Genomic DNA, 14,185 nt, shown 5'->3' on the forward strand with positions numbered 1-14,185 from the left:
TACACCATTACCTTCATTTACATAAGCAGTAACCTATTCAAAGAATGTTAAAAGATTTGTAAGGCAAGATTTTCCCGTAGTGAAACCATATTGATTATCCAATAAAATTCTAAACTGTTAAATATCATTGCAAAGTATCTTTTAATAGACTTTCTAAAACGTTTCCAATAAATGATGTAAGACTAATGGGTCTATAATTATTGGGAATAATTTTTTATCACCTCCTTTGAAAATAGGAGTAACATTAGCCAATTTCCAAATCCTCTGGCACCTGCCCACTATTCAAAGACTTACAAAGAATAGTAGCAAGTGGCTTACATATCCATTACTTAACCTCCTTCAAAATCCAGGGGGAAATATTATGTGTTCCAGGAGTTTTATCGTTCTGTAAACTTTCCAGTTTTTTCTTAACAAGCTCAGAATTAATATGATCATCTTGTTCGATGTTGTTTTCATCTATCAACTGTTGAAAATGTGGAATATTGCTTAAATCTTCGTTAGTAAAAACCGAAGAAAAAGCAAAATTTAATAACCCAGTCTTCTCATAATCATCAGATACGAGCCTTCCTTTATCATCCCTCAAATGTCCTACCCCATCATAACATTTTGTTTACCCTTAACGTATTGAAAGAAATCCTTACCGTTAATTTTTATATTTTTTGTCAACCTTTTTTATACATCCTTTTTAATGTCCTAATTTCTTGTTTGGCCAACTTTCTTAATCTTCTAAATCTCCCATCATATCAGTCAATATAAATTTCTTAAATTTATGACGGTTTTTTTAAAACTGATCTATAGCCTTTAAGAAATAGTTAATCTCGATTACATTTTATTTAGTTCAAATGTTATGTTGATGTTTGTGTGAATTGTACTTGGAGTAACTGCAGTATTTGATTTGTTTTACACAAAGACACAAGCAGTTCTTTTATTGTTTTTCGTTTTTTATTTATTTGCTATTTAACGTTTCGAAGTTTGATGGTAAGAGTTTTAAAAAAGAATATGGCATAATACGAGTCAAAATTCTTTTCTAAAAGCAAGATGTTTGTTTTGTTTTTTCTAATTTCGCGCAAAGCTACACGAGGGCTATCTGCCGTAGCCGTCCCTAATTTAGCAGTGTAAGACTAGAGGGAAATCAGCTAGTCATCACTACCCACCGCCAACTCTTGGGCTTCTCTTTTACCAACGAATAGTGGGATTGACCGTAACATTATAAAGCCCCCACGGCTGAAAGGGCGAGCATATTTGGTGGGAAGGGGATTCGAACCCGCGACCCTCAGATTGCGAGTCGAGCGCCTTATCCACCTGGCCATGCCGGGCCCTATAAGCAAGAATCATTAGCTTTAACCATTTCGCTACCCATGGGGCACATGTTCTCATCCATTTCCCAAAGTGGTAGCGCTTCGAATTATGTTGTACACACACACAATACCCCCACACTCCATTCAGGTCTGGAGTAATTAGGTATTAGAAATAACACCATATCGCGTAAAATGTAAGGACAGCACATATGCTACAATTTGTGAACTTGTGCCTTTGAATGTGAATTTCAAGATTTGCTGCAAGAATAGCTAATAAAGATTAAAAGCTATCACAGATAACCAGTTGAAGTCAAGGGGCTATAAAGAACAAATTAAGGGACATAACAAAATAAATGGTTATTTGTATGATTCCAGGGACATTTTAACCTGTCTGCTTTTGCTCACGTCAACTGTAGTTAGTGTAAAACTGAAATTAAACGTATTTGAACATAAAGTGTGGAATATCTGCCTGACTGCCAAAAATTAATCACTACCACTTCCATGCGAAATTTGAAACATGTTGCGAAATAGTACCACATGTCTGACATTAAATAAATTACATCTCAGTACATTAAGCCTGCGTAGTGAGCTCTATGCTTCTTAATTCCACAGACAGACTGTAGTCCATAAGCTTCACGTTATAGTCATGAATAAAAGACAGTTCGTTCATATGATCCGATCAAGTTGAAGTGAAGAAGAATGCATCACGAGTTGTGTTCCTCATAATTCATTACTTCCTTCGGGTGACTGGACTGTAGGTCTTGGTAACTTGGGGAGCTGTTTGGATTTGACATTATGGATATTATGGGGTAATATCATGGTATAGGCCTGTGCAGGTATGTTGTAACTGGTTTTAACCAGATTTTTTGGGTGTATATTAAAGAAGTTACATCCAACTTGTCTTAACGCGATGTTGTGAGTAATGCTGTTCTGATGGAATTCCATTGTTGCGCTCCAAGCATGCTGTCTGTGTCCATTTGAGATAAAAAAAAAGTCCATAACCCGTCTTCTCTTGCCTAAGCTCCGATATAAATCGAATTTACTGCTATTGGAAATTCAAAAACACCGCCTGAAAGCCTGATCCCAAAATTGTGTTTCACTTAGAGCTGCTTTGTAAAAGTAGTACCGGTCTATTCCACCAGATGTAGACCAATTTTCAGCAACCGAACACAGGCTGAGACTAATGCTAAAGATGGGCCCACTTTTCATGAAAAGAGAACTACAGTGGCGAAACACGAAACTCTTTTTGTCAAGAGGGTGCTGCCCCAACATTTTTGTTTATGTCAGTGTGTATCAAACATATTTGTGGGTGCAAACATAATAAAATCCAGAATAATATTCTACAAATTACAATAAAGAAGTTTATTCCAATACTTAGAATGGAAATGGGTGTTTTAATCTTCCTTTTAATAGGAGCTCTGTAGCACTATGCTTTAAAATAAGTGGTAAGAATTTTACTAAGACAAAACAATACGGGAAAAAAATATTTGAAAATAAACAGCTGCAGATATAGTTTGTAGGCAAACTTGGAATTGCTAGAGAAATTTTTGCTTAGAAAATTAATATCGCTTTTTTTTTCTGATAAGTTCATCTCTGGCACAAACAAACTTATTATATGGAACTGACACATGTATATCTTAAATGGCTGAAATACGTGAATTATCGTACCATTTAGTCCATTTTGAAATGTTTTAGGACTTTTAAAAACCCATTTTGATATGTATTTATTTTGTACATTGTTTTTTTTCCTTACAATAAAACTGGTGTGTAACATTTACTCTATGTATATTATATAATACATGAATTTAACAGTACTTAATTTAAGTAGACTATTAAATAAATGTATAGGGATACACAAAGTATATGTTTCATAAAGGTTTTTTATTCGAAAACGGTAATGAAAGTTAGATTTATATGTTGATACATTAATGTCAGAACTTCTACACGTTCTTTCAGTGCAGTTAGAATTAATCTGGTAGAAGTCATTTTGGTACAAACCATTATCTAAGTGACTAAAGGTAATTGTTATTAACCGAATTACAATCAGTTTCTAACAAAATACGTTCTACGTAAATACAGTTTTCAGAATGATGAATAAGGTCGAGGTAAAAAGAGTATCATTCGAAATAGCAAACTCCTTTGTAATGAAATGATAGAACTGCTAACTGACCACTGTATAACCTATCAATTGGCACAATAATACATACTATCGATAACTTAACAGGAAAGAGAAAACATTCCATATTTGAACTGCCTACCGTCATGCATATAGCAACGTGAACTAAATTTATTGCCCACAAAAACTTTATATCTAAGTAACTATTTGAAAATACGATAAAACATAAAGGCTCGAGATGCAGGAGGATGACACGATATTGATCAATTGGTTTTCACATGCACAAACTGTCTTTTGCGTGATACAGCGCACAAAACAAAAATAATTAAAAGTACACATTGAAATAAAAGGGAGAAACATACAGGCAAGCAGAGAGGAACAGAAATTCAAAGAAATAAGACAGCCAGTGTTTTTTTTTGTTTTTAATCTACCTATTGTTTATATACGTGGCTGATGTCTCTGGGCTACAGTACAAATAGCATACCTTTTCCGGTTCATGTCTGTCAGTGATGGAACATTTGTAGTGTCATACGTATACAGTGTTTACTTTGATAAAAGTGGTGGACATTTTGAATATTTGTAATGTTAGAAATATTCAATGTTTATTAATCACGAAAAAAGGCCTGCTGTGTTACTTGTACTTTATTGGAGGATTATGTCTATATGGTCTACATTATATTACACACACACATATACGTATATTTATAGGTATATATTCTTATAGTTCTTGCAATGAACATCCATATGTAATGGTTCAAAAGTGTGGAAAAAATTTACCATAATATCTTCTATCATCATGACATAGAAGTAGATAGTTTAAGTCATTTGTTAAACACATGGGAGATCTGGGTAATTAGCTTTTTTAGCCCTTTTAATATAAGCGAATAACTCTTTCATATCGTTACTTCTCTAAGTTATTTTTGCCACGTTATAAACGCTTAAATCGTCTGAAAAATTACATAAGTACAACCAAGGTAGGTCACACGTTTCATGCAAAGGTTTGTTTGTTTTGAATTTCGCGCAAAGCTACACGAGGGCTATCTGCGCTAGCCGTCCCTAATTTAGCAGTGTAAGACTAGAGGGAAGGTAGCTAGTCATCACCATCCACCGCCAACCCTTGGGCTACTCTTTTACCAACGAATAGTGGGATTGACCGTAACATATAACGCCCCCATGGCTGAAAGGGCGAGCATGTTTGGTGGGACGGGGATTCGAACCCGCGACCCTCAGATTGCGAGTCGAGCGCCATAACCACCATGCCGGGCCTCATACAAAGGAGTTGCGCAATAGTCTTTGTAAATAAAGACAAAAGAAAAATAAACAAAGTACGAATAGTTGATTTTATACATTAACAAGCTACAGCTGATCATTAATTTTACATAAAAAGTAAGTTTGACTTCGGAAGTTAATTTTAAGAATATCTATCGCTTTATTAGAACCTTGGTGCATAGCCTACCTCCTTCGTCATGTGACCGTCCGGGCAATCTTGAATAAAGTCTCTGTACCTGCAAAAATAAATAAACATACGTAGTTTTCATATGTACATATTATGAAATTAGTTTAATATCACAAACGTTAACGTACTCTGTTCTGATAATTACAAAACGCTAAATGTTTATACATTATTATTATTGTTAAACAAATATTCAGAGGTCACTAACTGTCTACTTTTGAAGAGGTTAAACACAAATGTAGGTTAATTTCAAAGTAAACTCCTTTTTTAAAATTTAAGCTTATCCATGCAATTTGACGTTATTTGATAAACGATTGTTAAGTTCTGATCTAAAGCTACCATTTCTTTCATGTCACTTAGGCAACATATAGAGCAACTGGTATTTCCCAAAGCATCGTGTGAAACTATAAACAATATTACCCATGAAATTTGCCGTTATTTGATAAACGATTGTTAATTTCTGATCTAAAGCTACCATTTCTTTCATGTCACTTAGGCAACATATAGAGCAACTGGTATTTCCCAAAGCATCGTGTGAAACTATAAACAATATTACAGATCTCCTGTTACCTAGGAGAGAGTTTCTTGACTTGCACGCAATTTACTTGCCAGTAAACACTATAGCTTAAAGTTCCCATCGAATAATAATTTTACTGTGTTTCTCATTTAACTTTTGCTACTGAATTAGGGTCCTGCAAATTACAATTTTTTTTTCGAATCGAACCATCCCGAAATATCCGAAACAAATCGTCTGTGCATATATAGATTACAAAGTATATAGGCTCATTTAAATTTTAAATCAAATAGTAAATGGTTTCTTTACTTATGTAGAGTACTTCTACATACAGTTAGTAATGAGTATAAAAGTAAATCTTTCTAAAAACAAAAGATATAATGTACTTAAACATCTGGAAGAAGAATGGTATAAAAGTGTTCTTATAAGGAAATAGGTTCCAGTATATAGACTAAATTAAAAGCTAAATTATAAAGTTTACCGGAAGTGATGTAGATTCGAAAATATCGAATCGGAGCCCAGCTAACGAATCAAATCGAATCTCGAAGCTTCGCAAGGCCCTGTACTGAATAATACCATATATATTTGTTGCTAATGGAACTTTATAATCAGTGAATGTGATCTTGCTTTCATATAATTCAATATTAATCTACAAAAACTTACTGCTCTCGGAGTTTTATTATTTCGAAAGAGTAAAGTAACAGATTTGTTGTTACCCGCTACAAGGACACTTCTGCTCGATTGCTACGTTAACAAATGCTCCAAGTGTGTGCTGGAAACAACTAATGTACACATGATAACAAGGCTCTTATGTTGTTTTTTATATCAAGTCTTGAACACAAGCCATGAGCATCAACTATTTTCCTAAATATGATATACTTTTATGTTGTTAAATATATATGTTCACAGTCGTATTGAAATTATGATTATGCGAAGATTAAAACACAAATTCCAAAAAAATAAAAATAAATAATAATGAAAAAAGTACAAATCAAACCCTAGATTAGTAAAGTAAATAGAAAGTCGATTATTTTTGTTCAAACGTTTCGTATGTAATATAAATATATCTTACTAAAAACTAGGAACTGCAATAAAAGGATTGATGTATTGAGTTTTACTTTAAAACACAATAATGTTTTAAAAATATGTATCTCTTTTTCTATCAGAATTCAGCAGTTTTACATATTTATGCAACTGTAAACATTTACATTTATGCATATTTCACGGAAATCATCATTTTGAAATAAAAAGTATTGTATTTTATACTATATAACATTTTAACATGTATAGCCAGAATAGAATTTTGAAAATTTCACAAAATTTGATAGTTTGAAGTGGTTTAATTCCCAGTTATTATAACCTGGTCACATTAAATTCTGGGCATTCTTAATTCTTTGGCGTCATGACTTCTTTACACATGTTCGAGTAAAGAAATATATAGCAAATGCTTATCAATAATTTCAACTTTTCTAGGAAATATACTGTCCATACAGAAAGGGGAAAGAATCGGTAAATCAATATTTTTTTTCAGGACATTCCAGTTGACCATTTGCACAAGGTAATTGATTATACCTCGTAATAGTGCAGTGATACATATATTCTGAAACAATGATACAGCAGCACGCGAGGGTAGAAATATAAAACATGGTGTAGTTGTATTCTGATCTTGGCCTAAGATGTGGGCCGTGGTAACGTGGGTGTAGCATGTTCATAAGATATTTGTCCACTTGTGTGTATATTTATTCGTTTCTTTTCTCATTCGGTATACGTTGTCACGTGACTTTAATAACAACAGTGTTACTCAGAAACGGTCCAGATCTGTCCTTGCTTTAAAATGTTATACTTGTACAATAGAAAATAGCGACTAATTTTCAAATAACTGGTAACAATTGTTGCCAAAATATGCCATTGTTTATCAAAGTATTTATTGTTCATTGCACGTGATTTTTTAAGAGGAGTTATATATCTTACAACCGTGATTTTAGAATTAAGTGCGTGTTTAATTCTCTAATATCCTTTTTAGTCACTTATTATCCTCATCAAGTATAAATCATTAGTTGTGTTTCTTAATCCCACTTCTCGCGCCTTCCTTTTAATTTTGATCTTTTATGTGTAATCTCTCATTCTTGTAATATGGTCACCATTCAATATCTGATTTGTTTTTATTCAATAGTAGCAGAGTACCCGGTGTTGCTCTGAATAAAATGGCTTTAAATATCCTGAGTTGTTTTGATTAAATAAACCATATTAATCGTGATTTTTTGCAAAAAAATAAATAAGATAAGAATTATTTCTTTACTTAACTAAATATTTTTATTAAAATCAATAAAAATAACAATGTGCGAAAAAATATTACTTTGCTAAAGATATTTTGATCAAAGCAAAACCGGGTACATTGTTCCTGCTTCTTGCATATGCTTTGCATGATATTTCAAGTTTCCAAAACAAAATTTCCTACCCTTTGGTGGCGTGATTTCTGCTGTGTGCTCAAGTGTCGTTTGCAGCGTATTCTGACTTTACTATCGGTCCATTAAGTGAATGATTTATCTATTCTCTTCTCGTTGCAATACAACGTAAATGAAAATTTGCCAGTACCGAATGTTTTTGTAAAGTCATCGTATAGGCGATCCTTGCGAGTACACCCAAGCAAAACAAAAGATATGACTGAAGCAAACCTATTTAGTTCAGGGAGTGTGCGCGCATGTTCGAGAGAAAGCACCAGCCTTTTTCAAGTAAGGGGATTTAGAGAATAGGATGTATGTGTAGAAGAAAGAGAGAGGGAGGGAAAGAGCACAAATGAAGGCTTCACGAAGTTTTTAAATCGTTTTAATAAATAATTGGTCATGGATAGCATGATTAGGAGAAGTCTTCACACAGAGAAGAAACGTAAATAATAGCCCTCTTGATGAAACACCACATAAAATTTCGGCCTTTTCAATTTTTAGACCATTTGCGCTTATATATATATATATATATATATATATAATTGGCAAATAATCGCTCTTTTGTTATTACTTAGTAAGCAACGCTATTATTTAGTTTATTTATTTTATTTTGTACAAAGCAACTCGAGAGTTGTTTGTGCTAGCCATCCCTAATTTAGAAGTGATAGACTAGATGGAAGGCAGCTTGTCAACATCGTTCACTGCCAACTCTTGGGCTACTCTTTACCAATGATTAGTGAAATTGACTGTACATTATAATGCCCCCACAGCTGAAAGATCGAGTATGTTTAGTGATGGGATTCGATCCCGCGACTTGGTGAGTCGAGCGTCCTAACCACCAGGCCATGCTTCATTATCTAGTAAGGATCCTATTGTTTAGTAAAGAGTAATCTTAGTTTCTTGATTTCATCATGTGAGTCCTGTGTCGTAAATTTTAGAAAGTTTACATTAGAGCTTAAGACAGTCACGTAATCCATGTAATCAAATAACCCAAAACGTCAAAATGTTGCTCATATATCACCAGAAAATGTTGCTCATATATCACCAGAAAATGTTGCTCATATATTACCAGAAAATGTTGCTCATATATCACCAGAAAATGTTGCTCATATATCACCAGAAAATGTTGCTCATATATCACCAGAAAATGTTGCTCGTATAATTCGAAAGGGATCGAAATAGTTAAACACTCAAGTTCAAATAAATTATGTCACTATAAGGTTATTCCATTGATTAAAAATACTAGGAAGTCAAGTTCTAGCTTCTATGTCTTCTTGAAAAAAAACAAAAAACATTTACAGTTAAAACATAATAGAAATTGAATGAGGCTCACTGAATATTTTAAATTATGCTACACGCGAAAGTAATTTATAATAAAATATACATTGCTTTGAATTGTCTCTAGTTCTTAAAACATTATGTGTGATCATAAATAATAACCTTCATATTTATTTTTAACTTTATGACGTCACTGCAGTCCATTAAATCTGAACAAATTAATTTTTTCATTTGTACATTTCTTTCTAATTTTCAACAGTAATCTCAAGTTGGAGATTGTTATTTTGGTCATACAATGTTTCACATGTATTGCAACAAACATTTAAAGGAAATTTAGAACTGGTTCCACAAATATAAATTGCGCGAAATTCAAAACAAACAAACAATTCTTTGAAATTTAAGATCACAGAAAAAATATGATTAAAATAGTTTTTCTATCTGGTTGGACAAAACTACGTTTTTCAAGTCACATGATACAAATATATGAGGATTTAAGAAATTAGTAAGTTATGTTGGTAAAGTTCAATAAAGTTTCTCGAATATTCATAGCTAAATCCTGCCATACAATAACAGTACACACGTAGTGGACTTTGATTAACTGCAGGCATTTTCACCACTTTGTGCCCTCGGTGACTAAACAGTAAGCTTGAGTGAGGGCTAAAATACAGGGCTCGGTACCCGAGTTGGGTACAACGCAAATAACTCATTGTCCAAATTTGTGCTTATACAAAATAAACAGAAACAGCACTTTATAAGTACCATTTTGAATTAAGTATATATTGAAATAAAAACTCACGCGATTTTTTTTAAATTTTAAAGACTATGTCCTTCTATTTCATCATATTCAGCTTGCAAATGTTACACATTTCTTTTATAATGGCCTAGACGCAATAGCTTTTATCAAAACTAACAAAATAATTTAAATAATCCAGAATAACAGCAGACATTCGTTACTCAGAAGATATTTACTGTGCACTATAGTGTAAAAAATTATTGTGTAAGCATACCAATAGTTCAAACGTCACTAGTGCAGTTCTAAAACAGTAAAAGGGTTAGATTAGCAGAGGAAATACTAAAGCCAGACAATAGGGTTAGAAACCCAATATCCACTGTGTCCTATATTAATAGAACAAACATACACGCTGCTTTAACTCCATCTTATAATTAATTTATCTTCAAATCTGTACTAGATACTTGAAATAAAGAATCAACGAAATTTCCAAATTCAAATTATAGTGGAGAAGTAAGTAGTAGATATTTTAGTTCCGCGTGATTAAAGCAATATAGGCAATATTCATATAGGCAATAGGGTTATTAAGCTTCGACAAAGAGTGTAATGGACGTCTGGAAAGTGTCGCAAATATGGCCACCATACGGCGCAATAGAAAAAAAATCGAAAAATTCATATCTTTCCCTTTTTAGGGGTAAATAAGCCATTACAGTATCTCAAAATCTGCAGAAAAATTAGCTTAAGTAAATTACAGTGATATTTATGGTGCATATGATGTGCCATGATATATAAAAAACCCTAATATAAAATAAATCATACTTTATATATGTGTAATTTAATATATATATATATATATATATATAATTAATTGTAATGTAATAAACATAATCAATCATAGTATATATATATATATATATATTTAATTGTAATATAATATATATATATAATCAGTTATAATATGTAATCAAGTTTGGCATGCACTAAATAGTGAAGTGATATCTAAGTATAATTTTCTTGAAGCTTTAAAACATATAAATAGCTCAAATTCGTTATAGTTCGCGTTTGTAAAGTTATAGGATTTCGAGATAAGAAATAAGTACATGAACTGATCCTTCCGATAAGACAACCAGTCCTGGTACTTTACATCCATATTATATAAAACATGTAACAGATCGTAGTTGCTGTTTTTCTTTAGTGCAAAGCTATACAATGGGCTATCTGCACTGTGTCCACAGAGGGAAATCGAATCCTAGATTTTAACATTGTAAGTATGTAAATTTATCGCTGACACACAGAGGGCATCAGACCCTGGTATGTCGTCCAGTGACTTGGCAGCAGATCTGAAGGTTTATGTAGTTAAAAAACCGGGTTTCGATATCCGTGGTGGGCACAGCATAGATAGCCCATTGTGTAGCTTTGTGCTTAACAACAACAAACAAAAAAAAAAACACTCTAGTGAAAAGTAGGAACATTTGTTTTCCCGATGACTCAAATACCTCCATATTTTTATAAAAAACTTACTTTTTCAACCTAATTATATTACAATAATGTTACTTGCAAGTATTTCTCTTCCTCAAGATGTTCTAATACAATTATAAAAAGAACCTACCATTTCTGAAGCTGTCTTGCTTCAACTGTAAAAAAAAAGAAAAAAAAAACAGTGAGATCGTTATAAGACTGGTTTTCTCTGTGTAATTTAAGTGACACATAGAAGAAACCACTGAGAACAAATGTGTGCTGTACTTGTTTATAACTTTTCGACGCATAGCCGGCAGAACTTATTTCAATTGGGGGGGGGGGCGACGATTAAGGGCACTTTATTTGCTATGTTAACAGTGACCATTGAATTCAAAGATAGTTATACACAAGGTTCTGTTCCCCACTCAAAGGAGCACTTCACTAGTGGGTAAAAATCGGGGACACGTGCTCCCAGTGACCCCCGGTTCCGCCACCTACGTTTAGACAAACAAATGAATAAATTAAACTAATAACAATAATATGCAATATCATATTTTGTACTGACTAAGTCAAAAAATGCATTTCATTCAATTCAATTCCTTTTTATAAATTTTCAATTGATAAAGGTACAAAAATGTGAAAATTAATGAGTTCTGATTTGTATGTCTTTGTTTTCTATGTCATACATAGCTTGGGAAATAAAAAACCTTTCGGGTCTTGTCGCAAGGCTGTAGTTATAAAGGTTCTTATGATTGCGTGATTGAGAGTCATATTATAAAGAAAAATACATACCAGAATGAACGAGGTTCTGAAACTTAAAGAGTTGGTTACCATACCTTTTTAGGTATCTTTAATTCAGCCTTTTTATTTCATTCCAATAAATACAGTTGCAAAAGTACGATTTTATCCTCTCAACTAGAATCCCAGTGCTTGGTCTGATAAGAAAGTAGAATTACAAGTCAAATTACTTAATTCTTGACAAGATATTTTGCACAATTTTGTAAAGAAACATATTGTTGAGTTTCTATAAGGTTTTTTTTTTTTTCATAGCTGGCACAAAATCCATTCTACAGAACATTCAAATTATTATGACTTATATGATTAAATTTGACTTAATTTGAGCTGGAGCATAACAAACACAAAAATATAATAGGTCTAATACCGATGTCTTATGACAAGTATAATTGATCCCTCGAATTCAGAGTCAGTACATGCTGATGATAAGGCCGCGGCACTACTGTGCCATGATCCCTCGAATTCAGAGTCAGTACATGCTGATGATAAGGCCGAGGCACTACTGTGCCATAGAAGAAATATTCTCGCGTGCCATAGATTCACAACCTCCTGCTTTATTGACATCTGTTTATTCATCTTGTCGTATTATATTCATTAGACACTATAATGTTCTACTGAGATGTATTTTATATTGTATTAATTTTAATCTTGAAATATTACGTGTGGTTACGTGCGTCGAGATATATTGTTATACTCCATTTTATCTAATAAGTAGCATGCTCTATACAGACGTTTTTCATGTATTTTGTACTCTTTTCCAAACTGGCGAAGCATGAGTTTCCCTCGAATTCAGAGTCAGTACATGCTGATGATAAGGCCGAGGCACTACTGTGCCATAAGGCAGGTAATAAACACTACACACCACCAGCTCTTGTCTAACTGAATATTGTGATTAGTCCATCACTCTTATAATGCACTCACTGGCTCATGATCCCTCGAATTCAGAGTCAGTACATGCTGATGATAAGGCCGAGGCACTACTGTGCCATGAACCAGATTGTGGTAATGAGTAATTGTATGGTGTTTTAATTACCAGATTGTGGTAATGAGTAATTGTATGGTGTTTTAATTACCAGATTGCATTATCAAGTAAATTTTGTAGTGTTTTGAGTGCCAAATGTTACTACTGATTGATTTTGAAGTGTTTTGAGTGCCAAACCATACCAAGAACTTTAGTGCTATTTCTGTATAAATGTGAATTCGCTAAACACGTTACCTCAGATGTACTATCTGGACAGTAAAATAATTTTGGGTTTGTTGTGAAAGTCGATTTAAACATTTATTCTTCAAACGGATTGTTTCAGAAATTTCGCGCAAAGCTACACAAAGGGCTATCTGCCTACAATTGTACGTAGCAGGTCACCAGATTGTCATAATGAGTAATTGTATGGTGTTTTAATCACCAGATTGTCATAATGAGTAATTGTATGGTGTTTTAATCACCAGATTGTCATAATGAGTAATTGTATGGTGTTTTAATTACCAGATTGTCATAATGAGTAATTGTGTGGTGTTTTAATTACCAGATTGTCATAATGAGTAATTGTATGGTGTTTTAATCACCAGATTGTCATAATGAGTAACTGTATGGTGTTTTAATTACCAGATTGTCATAATGAGTAATTGTATGGTGTTTTAATTACCAGATTGTCATAATGAGTAATTGTATGGTGTTTTAATTACCAGATTGTGGTAATGAGTAATTGTATGGTGTTTTAATTACCAGATTGTGGTAATGAGTAATTGTATGGTGTTTTAATTACCAGATTGTGGTAATGAGTAATTGTATGGTGTTTTAATTACCAGATTGTGGTAATGAGTAATTTTATGGTGTTTTAATTCGTGGTGGACAGAGCACAGATAGCCCTTTGTATAGCTTTGTGCTTAATAACAAACAACAACAACCTATTTACTAGTTGGTGGCAGAATTGTACTACTGAATAATTTTGTGGTGTTTTAATCATCAGATTGTAGTAATGAGTAATTTTATGGTGTTTTAATCATCAGATTGTAGTAATGAGTAATTTTATGGTGTTTTAATCACCAGATTGTGATAATGAGTAATTGTATGGTGTTTTAAGGGTATCGAAACCCGGTTT

General features: G+C 33.0%; 1 protein-coding gene across 1 annotated transcript in view; it reads right to left on the minus strand.

The window, feature by feature from the left end:
- LOC106472149 (calcium-binding protein NCS-1-like) overlaps positions 1-14,185 on the minus strand; it is a 33,743-nt gene that overhangs the window by 5,770 nt on the left and 13,788 nt on the right. The window contains exons 2-3 of the mRNA XM_022401648.1: positions 11,443-11,467; positions 4,871-4,919 (exon numbers count right to left, since the gene is read on the minus strand). Of these exons, the coding sequence (XP_022257356.1) occupies positions 4,871-4,919; positions 11,443-11,467 (74 nt within the window). The remainder of the gene's footprint in view (positions 1-4,870; positions 4,920-11,442; positions 11,468-14,185) is intronic.

This window comes from Limulus polyphemus, unplaced genomic scaffold (assembly GCF_000517525.1).
Source record: "Limulus polyphemus unplaced genomic scaffold, Limulus_polyphemus-2.1.2 Scaffold118, whole genome shotgun sequence".
Lineage (NCBI taxonomy): Eukaryota > Metazoa > Arthropoda > Merostomata > Xiphosura > Limulidae > Limulus > Limulus polyphemus.